Source organism: Humulus lupulus, chromosome 2 (assembly GCF_963169125.1).
Source record: "Humulus lupulus chromosome 2, drHumLupu1.1, whole genome shotgun sequence".
Taxonomy (NCBI): domain Eukaryota; kingdom Viridiplantae; phylum Streptophyta; class Magnoliopsida; order Rosales; family Cannabaceae; genus Humulus; species Humulus lupulus.
Genome location: NC_084794.1, coordinates 136248146 through 136268758, shown reverse-complemented (window position 1 = coordinate 136268758; position 20613 = coordinate 136248146). Strand labels below are relative to the sequence as shown.

The window sequence follows — 20613 nt, the reverse complement described above, 5'->3', positions numbered from 1 at the left end:
ACAGAATGTAAAAGATTGTTTAGTAAAGATCGAGTAACCTGCTCGATGATGGAGCAAACTAGTACCATCCCATGAAGCTGCTCGGAGTACAAGACTTGGTCGATGAGTAAGAGGCTTTAAACCAACGATTCGGGTTTCATGACACACCATCAAATATCCCAAGATATTTATCTAACTAATATGTCAATTGTATTATTCCTATATTATATGAATATGTAACTAAATGTACTGATCCCACACCTACACGTGTAGGCCCTAGATTTGCTTGTAAGGGCTCATAGCCCACTAAGACTATTTTTATAAATAAGTGGTTCATTGATTGTTTAACGCTATGTAAAAATTATGAGGAAAATATAGAACATCTTTTGTAAGCACTTTACATATAAAACCCTTCAAATTGTATTCTTTTGTCAGCTTAAGAAACTCAGTTGAACCTTGTTTCTTCTTGATCTTGATTTTGAGACTTATTTGATAAATAAAAGTGCAAGTGGACGTAGGTCAATTCCAACTCTTGAAGTCAAACCACTATTAAATATTTTGTGTCATTTTCTTGATTACTGTTCATTATAATTCTTTTCTATCGGTTAAATTGACTCAGTGTCGTTGACCAAAACGTTGGTCAATAAACATAATTAGTTTTATTGAAATTATTTAAAGAACTATTTTATTTATTATTCTTTATAAAAAATATCAACCAATACTAATATATATTAAATTAAAAAAAATAATCACTGTTACATTTTGTGCACTTACGTTATGTTCTTTAGTACAATAATATATTACTTGTATAGTTGACTTTTAATAGATTTGCACTTTCCATGTTTCCCCTATAATACATATCTTCCATATTCAAATAGATAATAATTTACAAATATACCTACCCATATATTTATTCAATTAAATGATGAGTGTAGGGGAATATTTTCCGAGATGATTTGGCAAATTAAATGAAGAACTCACTAGATCTGATTGATTAAATAAAGATCTCATTAGCTCTAAACGAATGAATGAAGAGCTCATTAGCTTTGAACGAATGAGAGAAGAGCCCATAGGTTGTGATTGTATGAATGAATATCCCATTAGCTCTGAATGGTGAACGAAGAGCTTATTATATCTGAAAAAAATGGACGAAGAACCTAAGGGCTTTGATGGTAGAAATGAAGAGCTCAACTTAAAAGAGGAAATGTGAAGGGGAAAGAGGGAATTAAAGGGAGTCTTCTTAACTCTTTTCTCCTTTTCCTATATATAGTAGATAAATGAACTCATTTAGGGGACCTTCGATTGATTGTTAATTGTTTGATTGATAATTGAAGAAGAGAACCATTGACTGACTTAAGAATCAGAGTATCTTTTTGCAGGTACTCCGCATTCGGTTTTAAGTTTCAATTCAATGAAGACCCCATTATGTTTATGGTTTAGCCAATAGAAAGTGCATTAATCCAAGAGACGATCACACATGAACAGCGAAGACGAAGAACTTTCGAATTGGAAAAAGTTATACTTTGAGGAAGATTTTGACCCGAACAATTGGTGTCGTCTGTGGGTAAATAGAATGAAAAAGCTATGAGTGCAAAAACATTATAGGAATTTTATTTACATGGGTGACTTCTTTGATCTTTTTTGCAGAAACAAGATGAACAAATGACAACTAACTTAAGTAAATGTCGCGATCTAAAGCATAGCAAGAGGAAGCAACTAGTCAGTCTCCACAAAATTAATTAATTAAATGAATTACAGAAAGTAATGCAATACATATAGCAAACAAAAGAAGAAGTAAGGTTTCAACATTTTATAGAACAACCCTAGTTTTAACACAATAGCTATCTTTCTCTCTTTTCTCGAATTCCCTCTCTCTCCCCCGTTTCTCTATTTTTCTCTCACGCCAGTCGTCTTCCCAAGCTCCAATGACCACATTCCAGACCTTCAATTGTTACTTGCACCTAACTAGAAGATTCAGAGGCCACCTAACTATCGGCAACGCAGGCCACTAGACAGTCGCTCGAAGTTCCGACGTCTGTTCTGAGTTTAGCTTCAATCCGGCCACCTCGAGCCTTCATTGGTGAAGCGACCATCACCATCATGTTCCTTACATTGTAGGCTTTAAAACCTACTAAAGGATCAGACTCATTGGTCATCGGAGTTTGAAGTCGACATTTTCAGGAATCCATGGAGATTTTCAAACTTTCAAGCATAGATCTGAACTTTTCCGAGCCGCTCCAAGTAAACCACCACGACATTTCCCATGGCTTGGGCTTCAAAAAACTAGCAGTTAGTTTCCTAAACCACCACCATTGAGTGGTGGCGCCTCCGCCGTCGTCGGAGCTCTGCCGTGAGTCACGGTCGATGACCACCTCAGGGGCTTCAAAGCCTCTTTTCGAGCTCCACAGAGCAATGCTCAACTCGCGTTGAGTCTCAAACGTGATGGTATTATTTCTAACCCTGATTTCAATTATTTTTGGTTTTAGAAATGAATTGGGATTTATGAAATTAAATGAAATTATGTATGTTGATGGTGTGTTATGAGTTAATTAGGCTACTATGATTTTATTGAACTGCTCTTGCACTATTATATGCCTTGTTTGGAGGTTTTTTCAAAACTTAGGACGTCCGATTTGCAGCCCTTATGCTTCCCGTTTTTCTAGAAATTTACGAACTCGTATTGAGTTAATTCTTATAAAAAAAATTCTCAGATGGTAAATTGTGATTTTTGAAATCCCTGGCGAAATTTGTAAGCTAACTCATAATCTTTACTAAAAGGAAATTTGTTAGTTAAGAGTTATAAAGTGGTTGGTGGTTAATTCTCAAAAGATAATGGTTTAAAGACTTGAGCACTTTGATAGAAATCATGTAGAGCTGGAGAGGCAGATTTTAAAGGCTAATTACATAATTGAACATAAATTAGCATCTAGATAGATTTTTTTGTATAAAGGAATTTTGAAAAAGAAATTCGCTATTTTGAGTATAATTGTTGTTATCTATGATTGCTTATGTGTAATTAATGTGTTATTATGAATTGACCAATGTCATTTTCATAATGAAATTGGAATTTTTATAAAAAGAAAAATGGTTAACTCACAATTTTTGGTGGATTGGAAAGAAAGAAACAAATGGCTTTTAAATTGTTTAATTCCAGTATTTTCAAACTTAAGGTCTTGGACCATCTTAATGACAATAATTTCTATAGAGGAAACTAATGAACGATATTATTATCACAACTTAATTGATTACACAAATTTTATAATAAAGGCAAGAGTTTATAAATGAAGGAATGATCTATTTTGATTCATTATTGATTTTTTGAAGAATATATTAATGGTTTCCAAACAAATCAATTCAAGGCTTAGAAGTTTGAGATTTAAGCTATTTGTTCTATCCACTTGAATTAAGTTAATGGGTTCTAGGCATAGAGAAAACATCCATAACTAAGGTCCATGTTTTAAATCAGCTATACTTTACCACTTTGATACTTTATGTGAGCTATTTTATTATTGTTTTATCAATATGAATATTAGTATAACTTTGGTCAGTACTAATAATAATAAGGGTTTCTGTGATTGTGTTAATCAAATGGTTATTACTTTGAATTCAGGGCCACTATTAGATGATAAATGATATTATAATTTCGTTAATTTAGTCACCCTTAGTATGCAATAGGTTTTTAAAGTGCATAGTTTGGTGAGTTAGTAATTAACTTAATGACGATCGTTGGATAGGATTGAAGACTATGGGAAAAAGCTTGGTTGATAGCTCTTGTTGAGCAATCTTATATATCTAAGGACCTGAGGCATGTGCGTGAGAGCAAGAATCCTTTCATGGTTCCAGTGTTGCTTGTTCATAAGAAGGATGGATCATGGAGGATGTGTGTTGATTGTCGAGTCATCAAAAAAATCTCTGTAAAGTATAGACATCCTATTCCTAGATTGGATGATATGCTTGAGGAATTGCATGGTTCTTGTGTTCTTAACAAAATTGATCTTAAAAGTGAATATCATCAAATTAGGATGAGAGAAGGAGATGAATGGAAAACTTCCTTTAAAATAAAACATTGTTTATATGAGTGGTTAGTTATGCCATTTGGATTAACTAATGCACCTAGTACTTTCATGAGATTAATGAATCATGTTTTGCACGCTTTTATTTGAAAATTTCATGTTGTATATTTTTATGATATTGTGATTTATAACAAAAACTTGGATGATCATGTTGAGCATTTAAAATTAGTTTTAGATGTTTTAAAGAAAAGAAAAGTTTTTTGCTAATCTCAAAAAGTGTACCTTTTTTTACAGATAAGGTTGTGTTTCTTTGTTTTGTTGTTAGTGCCCAAAGAATAGAGGTGGATGAAGAGAGGGTGAGTGCAATTCAAGACAGGCCGAGACCTACAAGTATAGGTAATATTAGAAGTTTCCATGAGTTGGCTAGTTTTTATCAAAGATTTGTGAAATATTGCTTGCCACATGTAGAATTTGCATATAATAGGAGTGTGCATTCTGCAACTAAATTTTCACCATTTGAAATTGTATATGGTTTTAATCCATTAACTCCTTTGGATTTAACTCCAGTGCCTTTGACTGAGCATGTTAACTTGGATGGCGAAAAGAAAGTTGATTTTGTTAAACAAATTCATGAGAAGGTTCGACAAAACATTGAGAGGAGGACTGGACAATATGCAGCCCAAGCAAACAAGGGGCAAAAGAAAGTTGTATTTGAACCTAGTGATTGGGTTTTGGTGCATATGAGAAAGGAGCACTTTTCCTATTCAAAGACGATATAAACTTCTTCCAAGGGGTAAAGATTTGAGGACAAATCATTTTCAAGAGGGGGAGAATGATGAGAATGAAGGAACAATAATGGAAGAGTCATTGCAAGTTCCAATTGGGCCAATTACAAGAGCATGAGCTATAAGGTTAAAAGAAGCACTTAATCGACTAATCCACGTAATAAAAGTTGATTATGAAAAGATAAAGTCCAAGCTTAGTCAAAATGGAGATCAATGCCTATTCAATGTTATTAAGGCAATTTAAAGTGGCTGGTAACTTCCAAAAACGTGACCATTGAGTTTATAAGGTTTATGGGCATATATTTATCTTTTATTTAAGACATTTAGTTATATTAAAGTTAGACCTTTTGTATTCAACCATTTAGCTACTTTCTACAAAACTAATAGTCTAGATTTGAAAGGTTTTTGTCTATATTGATGCATGCATCAATTTAATGCTTTAAATGTGTCTTTTCTCATTCTTGGAGGGATGTTTCAAGTATAAATAAGGGAGATACGAGATTTCTAAGTAGATTTTGGACTGAATATATTTTGGAGAGTGTTTTCTCTTTGGTTCTTCAAAGAACTTCTTAGACCATATCAAGATCTTTCTTGTGACATTCGTTTCATGACTTATCACTCACAATCCTTCTCATTTCTTGAGTGTGTCATCTAATATCCTTCTTATACCTTTGGTTATTACCTCTTTATAGATAACGGGTCAAGGTTCTTTGTTATTTTTATTTTTTAGAATCTGATTTTAGAGCGATCCAAGGCATCCTTATTTTAAATTGAGTTTTGGGTCTTCTTATTTTTATTAGGGTTCAAATTATTTAAAATCACACCAGAATGTTTAATGATGGAACCCAATATTCCATAGGATATTTATGATTTTATGTGTGAAAATGTTTAAGTCTTGACTTCCAATGGGTCAAGAGAAAATGATATGAACTTGTTTATGGATTTCCTTGGTTCTTTAGGAAGATTATATGTTCATAGTGTGTAGAAACGTTCAAAAAGGTTTTTAAATGCACAAATTATGATTTTTTTTACAAAATTATTGGTGTACAATCTGGAAAAATGGCTTTAAAAAAAAATACAAAAAGCTGACTTTAGACAGCGAGTTCCATGGGTACATTAATGTATTTTTGGCTGATTTTTTAAATGAACACTATTTTGATATTGGTAAATTTTCAAAGAAAATTATTAAAAGAGCTATAGATGTGATTTTACTAAGTTAGGCAAAAAATTCTTGAAGTTCAAAACAGTTTCTGGACAGCCATTATTTAGGAATAATTTTCACTGAGTGAAATTATCCAAATGTCATAACTTTTCATATGGAAAATTTTCACATATCCTAGCATGGGCCTAAGCAATTTCAAACCTAAATAATTAGCCAATTTGATTCTATGAATTTTCAAAGTTTAAGAAAAAGACTAATTTTTCCTTGGACAATTTAAAGAGTGATTTTTTTAAATAGTTGTTACAAAGTAAAAAAAAATGGTTATTTTTGTATAAAAATTGGCAGGGAACTTCTTGGAATAGCCAAGATTGATTCTACAAAGTTTGAGAATTTTCGGCGTAATGGTTTTCAAAATACAATTTTCTACGATAGGCAACTTTGGACTAAAATTAACAAAGTTTATACTTATATAAAAAGGGGAATGTTCTACGTGTTTGAATAGGAAATGTAATTTAATCTTGATAATTATAGATCACACTAAATAATTATTAAGGTTAATTTGGATACTAGAAAATTAATATTTTTATTAATTAGTGAAAATTTGTTTAAAAATTAAAAAGGGTCCAAAATCGTAATTTTTTTAAGAAATGGATTAAACTATCTTTTCAAAATAAAATCAACTTTCTCTAGAACAAATCTTTGAATTCATAAATGTTACCGAATGAGAGAAGGTAGTGTGCACAGTATATATGTTAATGAAGGATGCCTGTATTATATGGGATGCAGCCAAAAAGAATCATAATACAGCAGAAATGGAGTGGCCATAATTTTTGTGCTATTTAACTTAAAGTATTACAACAGAGCTCTGGTGGACTACAATGTAGTTGAGTTGTCTAATATGAAGCAGGAACGATGAATGTCCAAGAATACATTCGTAAGTTTTACCAATTATCAAGGTTTGTGTAATGCCCTGGATAACCAAGACCATTACACTGTGTGTTAATAAAGGTGCACGACTTGCTAATCAAGGCATTTAGTTGTAACTGTGTCGCTAAACCATTATTGAACTAAGGTTAAAAGGTTTTGGTCAGAAAAGACAAATTTTCATTTAAATAAATGTTTGCTACACGGGATCCCAAAAATAAACAGAGTTAAATAACAGTTTACCAAATCACAAAGGATATAAACAACCATAAGCCAATCTAATGGAAAAATAGGCATTTTAGGGTCTCATGTCCCTGTATCATCCCTCGATCGTGGCACCCAAGCAGCCGGATATGTACATTCCACCCCTAGAGCTCTCTAGAGCAAGGTTGGTCTAGCTTCCCCTTGCCTTTACTTGCACCACGTAGCACCCATGAGCCAAGACCCAGCAAGAAAACCATATAACAGAGCATATACATTAATCAGTAGTCAAATAATACACAAATCACCTATCAGATACTCAGTAGACCACATTGTTCACATAATCAGTGATATCAATCTGCAAACCAATAATCAATTATCCAGGTAATAAACATGCCATGATCATCAAATTAATAACAGTAAGCATATCACTCAATATCCAAGGTCGACGCCCTTAGGTCGCACCCTCTATTTACCCAGCTGACTCCGGCTCACTTAAGTTGAGCACAGTGATTATATAATTAACCTCAACTACCAATGGTCGAGTTGCGTCCATGTGCACCAATATTAGTTTCGGAACTCTTAGGTTGTTTATCTCATGTCCACATGGCATAATACCATCATATGACATTGCATATAAATATAGGGAACTCTTAGTCCCAACATAACCACATAATTGGGTACAGTTTTTTTACCTTTGATTCCAAGCAGAAAAAGTTAACTGACTCCGAGCACGGTCCCTAGCCTCGAGCCTTGGCGACAAACCTAGTCATAAGATTCATTGATATCTATAAACTTCCAATAAAAAATAAAATACTTAGATAGCAAAACTATCCTTTGGGACCTCAATTTCCACTAAATTGGGCAGTAGAAATTGTCCTGAGCCCTTAGGTTTGAGCCCCCGAGCTCTAACGACACTAAGAACCCTTCGAAGTTCAAAACCCCCAGGCGGGTCGTGACTTGCCCCAAGTCAGAGTGCAAGCTCTCACACCAAAGGGGAGGTAGGTCGCGACTTAGCCAGGCAAGTCGCGGTGCGCCCCCAAGTCAGAGAGCTCCCATGGCCAGGAGGGCCACACGTGCTGTGGCGCCTCCAGGCTGGGTCGCGGCGCGCCCTACGAACCCAGGGAAAACCTGGGTTTTCCTCCTTCTTCTAGCCAAAAACTCACCAATTACCAAGTATTTTACCCATCATCTTTTCATTAATTCAACACCAATCAAGTTACAAATTAAGACCCATATCCACCTATTTCTTTTATCTAATACTCCCAATCACTAACACAGAACCTATACCTCAATTCAGTCATAGTAATCAAGCACAACCCACTGAAATTCCTACCCAAAAGTTACTCTATCACCACACTCATGCATACCTTAATCCTCACTTAAACTCAGCAACAAAAACACATAAACTAGAGCCAGACTCTTACCTCAATTTCCAGCTCCAATCCTTCAAGTCCCAGCTGAATTCTTCCTCAAATTCCTCCAAGAATGCCCAGCCCATGCTTAGCACAAGTCCTCAACAATGAAGAGTGAGAGAGAGAGTGAGTTCAATTCAATTCTTCGTTCCTTCTTTCTTATTTGTTCTAAACATTTCTGCATTAGTCTAGGATAAAGGCTGATTATATCTCTAACATAAAAATGACCATAATGCCCACCCAAAATATAACTAACATAATACTTAATCTAGGGGTAAAGTTGTCATTTGTCCCCAATTCCCACTATTTCCTTAAGTGTTCCTAATATTTACCACTTAAATCCCGTCATCCAATTAATCACCAATTATTTACCCAATGTCTAATAATCTCCAATATACCTCCTAAATTTCCAAAAATACCCCCAAGCTCCCCCGAACCGGGTATAAATCCCCACAGTGACTATTTCTCCAAACCACTCACTAGGACTGTCTTGAGCCATATGCTGCAAATATATCCACATAATAATGTGGTCTCATTTATCACATATAATCACATTTATGCCCTCAACGGACCAAAATTACAGACATGCCCCTATAATCTAAACAGGGCCTACATGCATACTAATATTCATAATCATTCATCAAATCATTTAAATCATACATAAACCAATTATGCCCTCTCGACACACTAATCAAGGCCCTTAAGCCTTATTAGTAATTTTGGGTCGTTACAACTATTCCCTCCTACTGAGAATTTCGTCCTCAAAATTTACCTGAATAACTCGGGATACTGATCCCGCATCACTGACTCAAGCTTCCAGGTCGCCTCCTCGACCCTGCAATTTCTCCATAACACCTTAACCATAGAATTAGTCTTGTTCCGTAGAACCTTATCCTTCCGATCCAAGATCTGAACCGATCGCTCCTCATAGGACAAATCCATCTGCAACTCTAAGTCGTCATACCTCAACACATGTGTTGTATCTGAGACATACTTCCGAAGCATAGAAAGATGGAATACGTCATGAACTCTCGATAAAAACGGTGGCAAAGCTAACCTGTAAGCCACCTGTCCGATCCTCTCCAGGATCTCAAAGGGCCCAATGTATCTAGGGCTTAGCTTGCCCATATTTCCAAACCTTCTTACTCCTTGCAATGGTGAAACTCGCAGAAACACGTGGTCCCCAACCTGGAACTCCACGTCTCTATGCTTAGGATTAGCGTAGCTTTTCTGTCTGCTCTGTGAAGCAAGCATCCTAGCTCGAATCTTTTCAATAGCTTCATTGGTCTTCTGAACCATGTCCAGCCCCAAATACTTCCTCTCACCCATCTCATCCCAATGAATGGGCAATCTACATTTCCTCCCATATAACATTTCATAAGGAGCTACTCCAATCGTTGATTGATAACTGTTGTTGTATGAGAACTCAATCAATGGAAGGTACTTACTCCAAGATCCCTCAAAATCGATCACACATGCCCTAAGCATATCCTCCAACACCTAAATCGTCCTCTCAGACTGTCCATCGGTTTGAGGATGAAAGGTTGTACTGAACTTCAACTGAGTCCCCATAGCCTTTTGCAAACTACCCCAAAACTTGGAGGTAAGGATAGGGTCCCAGTTGGACACTATAAACTTGGGAGCCCCATGGAGACGTACGATCTCCCTCACATACAACTTTGCATATTGATCCACTGTATATGTCATCTTCACTAGGAGAAAATGAGCTTACTTGGTGTATTTTTCCACTATCACCCACACCGAGTCATGAAGCCCTACTGTCCTAGGTAATCCTCCCACAAAGTCCATCGTAATATCCTCCCATTTCCACTCGGGAATACCCAAAGGCTGAAGCAACCCTGCTGGTCACTGATGCTCAGCCTTCACTTGCTGACAAGTCAAACACCTGGCCACGTACTCCACCACGTCCTTCTTCATCCCAAGCCACCAATACAATGTTCGTAGATCCTGATACATCTTCGTGGTACCCGGATGAATTGAGTACAGCATAGTATGAGATTCATCCAGTATCTCTTGTCTAATCCCCACATCAGTAGGAAAACAAATCCGACCCTGATACCCTAGCAGACCAACCTCAGAAATAGAATAGTCCTTAGCTGCCCACGCTAAGACATTCTCTCTAACCTCCTGTGACTGAGCATCCACCATCTGACCTTCCTTAATCCACTTTAGTAGGGTGAACTGCAAGGTAATGTTGGCCAACCGGCCCACCACCAACTCTATCCTTGCTCTATACATCTCATCAGCCAACTCCCTCAAAATCTGAGTGGAACTAAATAACTAACCCAAGGCCCTCCAACTCAATGTATTTGCCACTACGTTGGCTTTCCTTGGGTGGTAGAGAATATCGCAGTCATAATCCTTTACCAATTCCAGCCAATGCATATGTCTCATGTTCAGGTCCTTCTGCGTGAAGAAGTACTTCAAACTCTTATGATCGGTGTATTTCTCGCACTTCTCCCCATACAAATAATGTCGCCAAACCTTCAGTGCAAATACAACCACTGCCAACTCCAAGTCATGGGTAGGATACCGCTGCTCTTACTCCTTCAACTGCTGTGATGCATAAGCTATAACCTTCTCATTCTGCATCAACACACAACCCATACCCAACCTCGATGCTTCACAATATACCATGAACTTTCCTCCCTCCAAAGGAAGACTCAGCACAGGTGCAGTAATAAGTCGTCGCTTCAACTCTTGAAAACTGCTCTCACACTTGTCTGACCAGACGAACTTCAAATTCTTCCGTGTCAATTCTGTCATTGGTGCAGCAATCTTCGAGAACCCTTCTACAAACCATCTGTAGTAACCCGCTAACCCAAGGAAACTTTGAACCTCCGAGGCGTTCCTTGGCCTTGGCCAATCTCTCACTGCCTCCACCTTAGATGGGTCCACCTTAATCCCATCTTTGCCAACTATATGTCCAAGGAATGTCACTTCCGATAGCCAAAAATCACACTCCCTAAACTTGGCATACAATCGGTGTTCTCTCAACCTCTGCAAGACCTGTCGAAGATGTAACTCGTGCTCTGCCTCTGAACTTGAATACACTAAAATGTCGTCAATGAAGACAATGATGAACTGAACAAAAAAGTCCTTGAATACCCTGTTCATCAAGTCCATGAAGGCTACCGGGCATTGGTCAAACCAAACAGCATGACCAGAAACTCATAGTGCTCGTACATTGTTCGGAAGGCCGTCTTCGGTATATCCTCGTCCTTGATCCTCAACTGGGGATAGCCAGATCGAAGATCAATCTTTGAGAATACCGTCTTTCCCTATAGCTGATCGAACAAGTCATCAATCCTTGGTAGCGGATACTTATTCTTGATAGTCAACTTGTTAAACTCCCTGTAGTCTATACACATCTTCAGAGTCCCGTCCTTCTTCTTCACAAACAACACTAGAGCACCTCATGGCGAGTAGCTAGGCATGATAAACACTAAATCCAGAAGTTCCTGTAGCTGTATCTTCAATTCCTTCAGTTCCGCCAGTGTTGTTGACACTGGCTCTGCCCCCTAACAAACTGAATCTCCCTGTGCAGCGGCAATCCTGCTAAATCATCAGGGAATACATCCAAGAATTCACGAACCAATCTAGTCTCCCTGGCCCTGTTGGCAAAACCCTAGTGGTATCAACCACACTAGCAAGAAAGCCTACACATCTTCCCTATAATAAGTCTTTGGCTCTCAGCGATGATATCATGGGTATGCGGGGTCCACATACAGCTCCCACGAAAACAATGGGATCCTAGCCCTTCGACTAAAAGGTCACCATCTTCTTCCTACAATCAACAGTAGCTATGTATCTAGCCAGCCAATCCATCCCCAAAATCATGTCAAAATCCTCCATGCCCAACTCAATGAGGTCCACTGACAACTCCCTACCATCAACCATCACTGGCAGTGCTCTAATCTACCTCCTAGATACCACCAGTTCCCTTGTAGGAAATATAGTCCCAAACCCCGGAGTACAATACTCACTAGGCCTACACAATCTATAAGTTACCTTACTAAAAATAAATGAATGTGTAGCACCAGAATCAATCAATACAGTAAAAGGAGAGCCAGCACTAGAAAGTTGACCTGTCACCACCGAGGGACTAGCCTCGGCCTTTGCCTGGGCCACGGTGAGCACTCGAGCTGGAATCAAGCTGTCCACCTTCCTTGCTTCCCCATTCTTCACTTTCGGGCAGTCGTTCTTGATGAGGACACCAAGACTAAAGATCCAAGTCTAGTTCCAGTTGGTCCGGTGACAAGGGCGCAAGCCAAAAGACTCAGTTTAGGAGCTTGATCAATATTTAGCCTCTTGTAATGAGTCTTATTGTATTTTTTCATCTTGTCTTTTTATTTTTAATCACGTTTTTTATTTAGACTTTGTTTATTTTGTGAAAAGTCAAACATTTGACTTGTGTGAGTCCAATAGTCCTTTTGTCTTTAATTTTCGGTTTTCATTAGGAAGACAAAGGGTTGTCTTTAATTTTCGGTTTTCATTAGGAAGACAAAAGGTTGTCTTTAATTTTCGGTTTTCATTAGGAAGACAAAGGGGTTGTCTTTAATTTTTGGTTTTCATTAGGAAGACAAATGGGCTTGTTTGATGTAATTTTTCGGCTATGGCCTTGTAAACATTTGGGAAAGGCATATTTTTTTTTTATGAAATGAAAATTGAGAGATTTTCTTCTTGAGTTCTTGAAGAGACTATTCGAACTTATCAAGGGGTTCCTTGTGGCGTTCAATCCGACTTATCAAATGGATTCCCATCCCCGTTTGTGGCGTCTTCCTCATACCAAGGTTCGTGCTTGGCTAAGCATTGGGTCGCGGTTCTTCATTCCATTTCATGTGTTCTTGGTGGCTGCCATATTTGGTGTCGGGTTTCACCACAATCGTTGGTGTGGTTCGTATCACTTCTTGAGGTGTCCCACCACCCCACACACATAATAGGCCTTAGCCCAACATTCACCCGGATGGCATCTTCTGCACCTCATGCACTCTGGATAGCTCCTCCATATATCACCGCCTCCATGATGGCCACCCTGAGCACCCCAACCTCTCCTATCAGGACCAGCAGCGGTCGAAGTGTCAAGGGTCTTCCTCTTTATATCACTTGGGCCTCTGCCCCTACCAGACCCAGAATATGGAGGCACCGCAATGCGACCCTCTCGCCTTGCAGCACTCTCCCTCTAGATCTTATTCTCTACTTCCTCAGCGGTAAGAGCCTTCTCAACGGCCTGAGCATAACTCATCCCCCAAGTACTGTTGTAATTCTCACATCCTAGGCTATCATAGCATTAAGCCCTCTGATAAATCTGTCCTGCCTAGCTACATCTGTAGGCACAAGATCTGGTGCAAACTTTACAAGTTTATCAAACTTCAGGGCATATTCTATCACCGTCATGTTGCCTTGAACCAATCCCACAAACTCATTAACCTTCGCTGCCCTGATGGCAACATTGTAATACCTCTGACTGAACAAGTTCTTGAATCCATCCCAACCCATAGTAGTAATATCCCTGGTCTATGATGCCACTACCCACCAAATGCGGGCATCCTCTCTCAGCATATATGCGGCACAGGCCACCATATCATGACACTCTACCCTCATGAAGTCTAGAATATTTGTAATCATACTCATCCACTGTTCAGCCTTTAGTGGATCTGGTCCCCCCTCAAAAGTTGGAGGATGTTGTCTCCTGAACCGCTCATACAATGGTTCCAACCTATTCTCAACCTCCGCTGGCTATACAACTGGTGCCACTGCAGGTGGCACAATGGGTGCAGCACTCCCTGGCGGAGCCTGCTGTCTCAAAAGTCGAATCTGCTCATCTTGGCTCTGAAGCCGGGCTTGCATATCTACCATAATCTGCTGCTAGTTCTAAGGGACTGGCGGAGGGTTCTGGCCCTGATCATCATCTCTATCCTCAGACTCAATGCCAGCTAGTCATACAGATTGTCTTTGATGCATTTCTATCCAAGTTAATCTGCAATCAACAACTCGACAGTCAGACTATGATGACAGGGTAACAATCCTTTCATGTATCACCATTGAAACACAACCAATCAAGATATAATAGTTTATCCAAATATTCACCCACATGAAACAGCAATGCTAATAATCATGCCCTAATATCATTACACAGCAGTCAAGGGCCAGGCCCTATCAGTATTTCATGCTCCCTATTAATCAAACAGATAACAAAAATCATGTTTCTTTCCAATCATTTAAGCATATAAACATGTATACACAATTACCAAACCCTGAGTCAAACTTGTCTTTAGCGGCGAATGTACATGTCCAGTAAGTTTTCAGGAACCCTTAAACCTAGAATGCTCTAATACCAAGTTGTAACGCCCGTGATAACCAAGACCGTTACATTGTGTGTTAATAAAGGTGTAAGACTTGCTAATCAAGTCATTTAGTTGTAAATGTGTCACTAAACCATTATTGAACTAAGGTTAAAAGGTTTTGGTCAAGATAAATTTTCATTTAAATAAATGTTTGTTACACGGGATCCCAAAAATAAACAGGTTAAAGAACATTTTACAAAATCTCAAAGGTTAAAACAAACATAAGCCAATCTAATGGAAAAATAGGCATTTTAGGGTCTCTTGTCCCTGTATCATCCCTCGGCCGTGGCGGCCAAGCAACCGAATATGTACATTCCACCTCTAGAGCTCTCCAAAGCAAGGTTTGTCCAGCTTACCCTTGCCTTTACCTGCACCACGTAGCACCCGTGAGCCAAGGCCCAGCAAGAAAACCATATAACAGAGCATGCACATTAATTAGTAGTCAAATAATACACAAATCGCCAATCAAATACTCAGCATACCACATTGTTCACATATTAGTGATATCAATCTACAAACCAATAATCAATTATCCAGGTAATAAACATGCCATGATCATCAAATTAATAATAGTAAGCATATCACTCAAAATTCAGGGTCGACGCCCTTAGGCCGCACCCTCTGTTTACCCCACTGACTCCGACTCGGTTAAGCCGAGCTCAGTGATTATATAATTAACCTCAGCCACCAATAGTCGAGTCGCGTCCATGTGCGCCAATATTAGTTCCGGCACTCTTAGGCCGTTTATGTCATGTCCACATGGCATAATACCATCATATGACATTGCATATAAATATAGGGAACTCTTAGTCCCAACATAACCACATAACTGGGTGCAGTTTTCTTACCTTTGATTCCAAGCAGAAAAAGTGAACTAACTCCGAGCACGATCCCTAGCCTCGAGCCTTAGCGACAAACCTAGTCACAAGAATTATGGATATCTATCAACTTCCAATCATAAATAAAATACTTAGATAGCAAAACTAGCCTCCGGGACCTCAATTTCCACTAAACCGGGCAGTAGAAATCATCCCGAGCCCTTAGGTTCGAACCCCCAAGCCCTAACGACTCTAAGAAACCTTCTAAGTTCAAAACCCCCAGGTGGGTCGCGACTTGGCCCAGCCAGTCGTGACTTGCCTCAAGTCATGGAGCAAGCTCTCGCACCAAAGAGGAGGTGGGTCGCGACTTAGCCAAGCAAGTCGCGGCGCGCCCCCAAGTCAGAGAGCTCCCATGGCCAGGAGGGCCACACACGTCGCGGTGCCCCCAGGCTGGGTCGCGGCGCGCCTTGCGAACCCAGGGAAAACCTAGGTTTTCCTCCTTCTTCTTCCAGCCAAAATCTCACCAATTACCCAGCATCTTTTCATCAATTCAACACCAATCAAGTTACGAATTATGACCCATATCCACCTATTTCTTTTATCTAATACTCTCAATCACTAACACAAAAACTATACCTCAATTCAGTCATAGTAATCAAGCACAACCCACTGAAATTCCTACCCAAAAGTTACTCTATCACCACACTCATGCATACCTTAATCCTCACTTAAACTCAGCAACAAAAACACATAAACTAGAGCCAGACTCTTACCTAAATTTCTAGCTCCAATCCTTCAAGTCCCAGCTGAATTCTTCCTCAAATTCCTCCAAGAATGCCCAGCCCATGCTTAGCACAAGTCCTCAACAATGAAGAGTGAGAGAGAGAGAGAGTGTGTGCGTGAGGGTGAGGGAGAGAGAGAGTTCAATTCAATTCTTCCTTCCTTCTTTCTTATTTGTTCTAAACTTTTCTACATTAGTCTAGGATAAAGGCTGATTATATCTCTAACATAAAAATGACCATAATGCCCACCCAAAATATAACTAACATAAAACTTATTCTAGGGGTAAAGTTTTCATTTGTCCCCAATTCCCACTATTTCCTTAAGTGTTCCTAATATTTACCACTTAAATCCCGTCATCAATTAATCACCAATTATTTACCCAATATCTAATAATCTCTAATATACCTCCTAAATTTCCAAATATACCCCTAGGCTCCCCCGAACCGTGTATAAATCCCCACCGTGACTATTTCGCCAAACCACTCACTAGGACCGTCTCGAGCCATATGCTGCAAATATATCAACATAATAATGTGGTCTCAACAATTTATCCCATATAATCACATTTATGCCCTCAATGGGCCAAAATTACAGATATGCCCCTATAATCTAAACAGGGCCTACATGCACACTAATATTCATAATCATGCATAAAATCATTTAAATCATACATAAACCAATTATTCCCTCCTGGTACACTAATCAAGGCCCTTAAGCCTTATTAGTTATTTTGGGCCGTTACAGTTTCCGCCATACTTAATCAGTACGGAGGCAAACAAAGCGAGGAGGTTTATGAAAGGTTTACGAACAGATATTTTGTAATTAGTTTGTAAAGCCCTGGATAGCCAAGACCGCTACACTATGTACTTATAAAGGTGCAGGACTTGCTAATCAAGTCATTTAGTTAAAAACGTGTCACTGAAACCATTAATGTGCTAGGGATAAAAGATTTTGGTCTCAAAAGATACATTTCATATAAATAAACATTTTTACACATGGGATCCTAAAAAGGAACAACGTTTAAAAGTCAGTTTAAAAAATTTCAAGAGTTCAAACAACCACTAGCCACTCTAAGGGAAAAACAGACGTATATGGTTCTCCTATTCCTATCTCCCCCTCAACCGTGGTGGCTGAGCAGCTGATCATGTACATTCTGCTCTCAGAGCTCTCTGAATCAGGGCTCATCAAGCTTGCCCTTGCCTTTACCTGCACCACGAAGCACCCGTGAGCCAAGGCCCAACAAGAAAACATAACATTATATAACAAACAATGATAACAATTGAATAACCCCCTTTAAGCATGTTCATACACTTAACATACCATATTAATCAGATAACACGTAGACATAACCAAAGATTCAACCAATCAACACTCAGCTATTCAGCATGACAAATCCATCAATCAATAATAACAATCAAATCACATGATAATCAGGGTCGACACCTTAGGTCGCACCCTCTGTTTACCCCACTGACTCCAGCCTGCTTAAACCGAGCTCAGTGCATAATAAGTTGTCCTCGGCTACCAGTGGTCAAGTCGCGCCCTGTGCGCTAATGTAAACTTCAGTACTCTTAGGCCATTTGTTTACTATTTACATGGCATAATACCATCCTTTTTAAAGCATACAAACCAGGGAACTCTTAGTCCCATTATAAATCCACAATCAGGTGCAGTTTTCTTACCTTTAGTTTCCAAATGTACTGGTTATGCGAGATGCCTCTTGAGCACGATTCATTTCCCGAGCCCCTAGCTTATACCTAGTCACAACCAAGATAAGGGATACCATTAATAATTGTAAAAGAGCTTCAAAATAATGTTCTAGTCTCTGGAACATCGAATTCCACCAAACACGGTAGTAGATTCAATCCTGAGCACCCTAGGTTGAATTCCCATGCTTAAAATCCAAAAACCCCTAATTTCCTTAAGAGCCGCGGCTCAAGCCTCCCATGCCACGACATAGCCCCCAAACAGAGCCCATCTAGGCTCAGAACCAGACACGGGCCGCGGCCCTACATAGACCATGTCGCGGCCCGCCCTCCATCTCCAACATCCATCAGCTGCAAAGGGTCGCGTCTCACCAAGAACTATGTCGCGGCCCGACCCCTTCGAACCAAGAAAAACCTCCATTTTTTACTCTCAAAACCATCCAAAACTATCCCAATTCCACAACTCAATTATCACAAAGCTTCTAACACAACTCCAGCAACACAACCAAGCAAAAACTTAGCCTAGAAACTCACCAAAATCTCACTTCAATCTTTGAAACTTAAACGCTTAAAAACATCCAAAACCAGTCAAGGAAACACTAAAGTTCAGCCATTAAACCATAAATTCAACCTTACCTTCTTCGATGAACCAGCTCTCTAAAAGATTTCTAAGCTAACTCCTAGGTTCCAAGCTTCAATTCAATCCTTCAATGTCAAAACCCATAACACCTTAAAACTCAGCCATAAACACATAATTTAACCACCATGCATAAAGCTTTTAGCTTACCTTAATTCTGGTTGAACTCCTTAGCTGAACACTAGATTAATCCTCCAAAACTTCAGCTTAATCCACTGAATTCCCAGCTAAGTTCTTCTAAGTTTTCTGTAGTGTTCTTTGAGAGAGAAAGGGAGAAAGAGGGAAGGGTCGGTTTAACTTTTGTTCTACTATTTTCTAAAGTTTCTTTATTCTATCCTTAAGCAATTAAGTTAATCCCGAGGCTCGGGGTGCCAAAAACGTCCCCGAGGGAAAAATGGGAAATTCCCTAGTATTCCCACCTAAGCTTCCTAACCTCAAATATATCTCCAATTATTTATTTCCACAACCCGATAACCTAAACAACTATCCAATACCTGAGATACCCCTTGACTTGCCCCAACTCAAATATTAAGCCCCGTGGTGACTTTCCCGCTAACTAGCTCCCTAGGATCGCCTCAAGTCGCATGCTGCAGATTTACCCACATAATAATGTGGTTCTCACAAATATAATATATAATCACATATACATTCATATAAACATACAAGCATTCTTATCATATAATCACGCGTTAACTTAATAAATTTACACATAAACCAATTATGCCCTCCCGGCACACTAATCAAGGCCCTTAAGCCTTATTAGTGATTTTGGGTCGTTACATAGTTGACACCGGGAGAACGGGCCTGAAGACTTATTAAGAGGCAGTAGAGCGAGCAATCCACATAGAATCATGAGTAACACAAAGAAAGAAAGAGCCCCAAATAATTGAAGAGAAAATATTTACTCCAATTAATTTGACTTGTTTCAAGCCAATAGAAATGGACCGAGGGGAGGATTCACTCCCAGATACAACCAGAATTCTGGAAGAGGAAATGGATAGGGTGGTCCAAGAAATAATAATAGTGGTGGCAACCGGAGGAAGGTAAAACCTCCCAATCAGGGGTCAAACTCTAACAAGAAATCTAGGCACAGATTCGAGAATTTCCTTGTTTGCACTAAATGCAACCGACGTCATTAGGGAGACTGCAGGTCCAAGGACTATTTCACATGCGGTGGCCTCATAAATTTTACTAAAGATTGCCCAAGTTCAATTTCCAATGGCAAAAATGGTCAACAGAAGCAGATTGGAGTTGCGCCTCGAGTCTTTGCTCTCACTCAAGGGGATAAGGGATCTGGATCATCAGAAATGGTGGAAGGTTAAACTCCTATCATCCAAGCTTTAGCTTATGCATTGATGGACACCGGTGCATCACATTCTTTTATATCTTATTCCTTTGTGAAGAAAATAGATAAAAGATGTGAGCCTGTGTCTAATATGTGTGAAGTATCCTTACTGTCGGGAAAGGATATGCTAGTGCGGTTATGGGTTAGAGTTCTACCAGTTTTGGTAGAAGGACACGAACTGAAAATTGACCTGTTAGTTTTATACTTACACGAATACAATGTTATATGAGGTATGGATTAGTTGACCATGTGGCCTGACCTCTAGGGAGTCTACACTTTTAAAATTGCAAATTTAACTATGTTTAAACTATTTTGGTTGATACAATACTGTAATGTTTTTAATGTAAATATTTTTAGTGCGTGCACACATTTTGAGACCTTTTTAATGGTATAAATGGTTTAATTCTTGCAAAATTAGTGTTAATATTTTTTTGTTGTTACACCATAATGGGAAGATCTTGGGTGCACGGGATACAA

General features: G+C 38.9%; 1 protein-coding gene across 2 annotated transcripts; it reads left to right on the top strand.

Annotated features, from left to right (window-relative positions):
* The first annotated feature begins 1037 nt into the window (after positions 1-1037).
* Positions 1038-5325, top strand: LOC133818543 (uncharacterized). 2 transcript variants are annotated; one of them, XR_009885939.1, is made up of 4 exons: positions 1038-2424; positions 3714-3898; positions 4318-4382; positions 4560-5325. XR_009885939.1 is itself a non-coding variant. In XM_062251464.1 (4 exons), exons 2-4 carry the CDS (start codon positions 3813-3815, stop codon positions 4769-4771), a joined length of 369 nt encoding a protein of 122 aa, XP_062107448.1. In that variant the 5' UTR covers positions 1041-2424; positions 3714-3812; the 3' UTR covers positions 4772-5325. The 2 variants fall into 2 exon arrangements, 1 of the variants encoding a protein (XP_062107448.1); XM_062251464.1 differs by having other exon boundaries at positions 1041-2424; positions 4318-4388.
* Positions 5326-20613: the final 15288 nt, after the last annotated feature.

Coding starts and splice junctions, on each gene's coding strand:
- LOC133818543 (XM_062251464.1), top strand. CDS start 3,813: ATGGTTCCAGTGTTGCTTGTTCATAAGAAGGATGGATCATGGAGGATG. Junction 3,899..4,317: donor ATCAAAAAAATCTCTGTAAA/GTATAGACATCC, acceptor TTTTGTTGTTAG/TGCCCAAAGAATAGAGGTGG. Junction 4,389..4,559: donor GCCGAGACCTACAAGTATAG/GTAATATTAGAA, acceptor ATTTAACTCCAG/TGCCTTTGACTGAGCATGTT.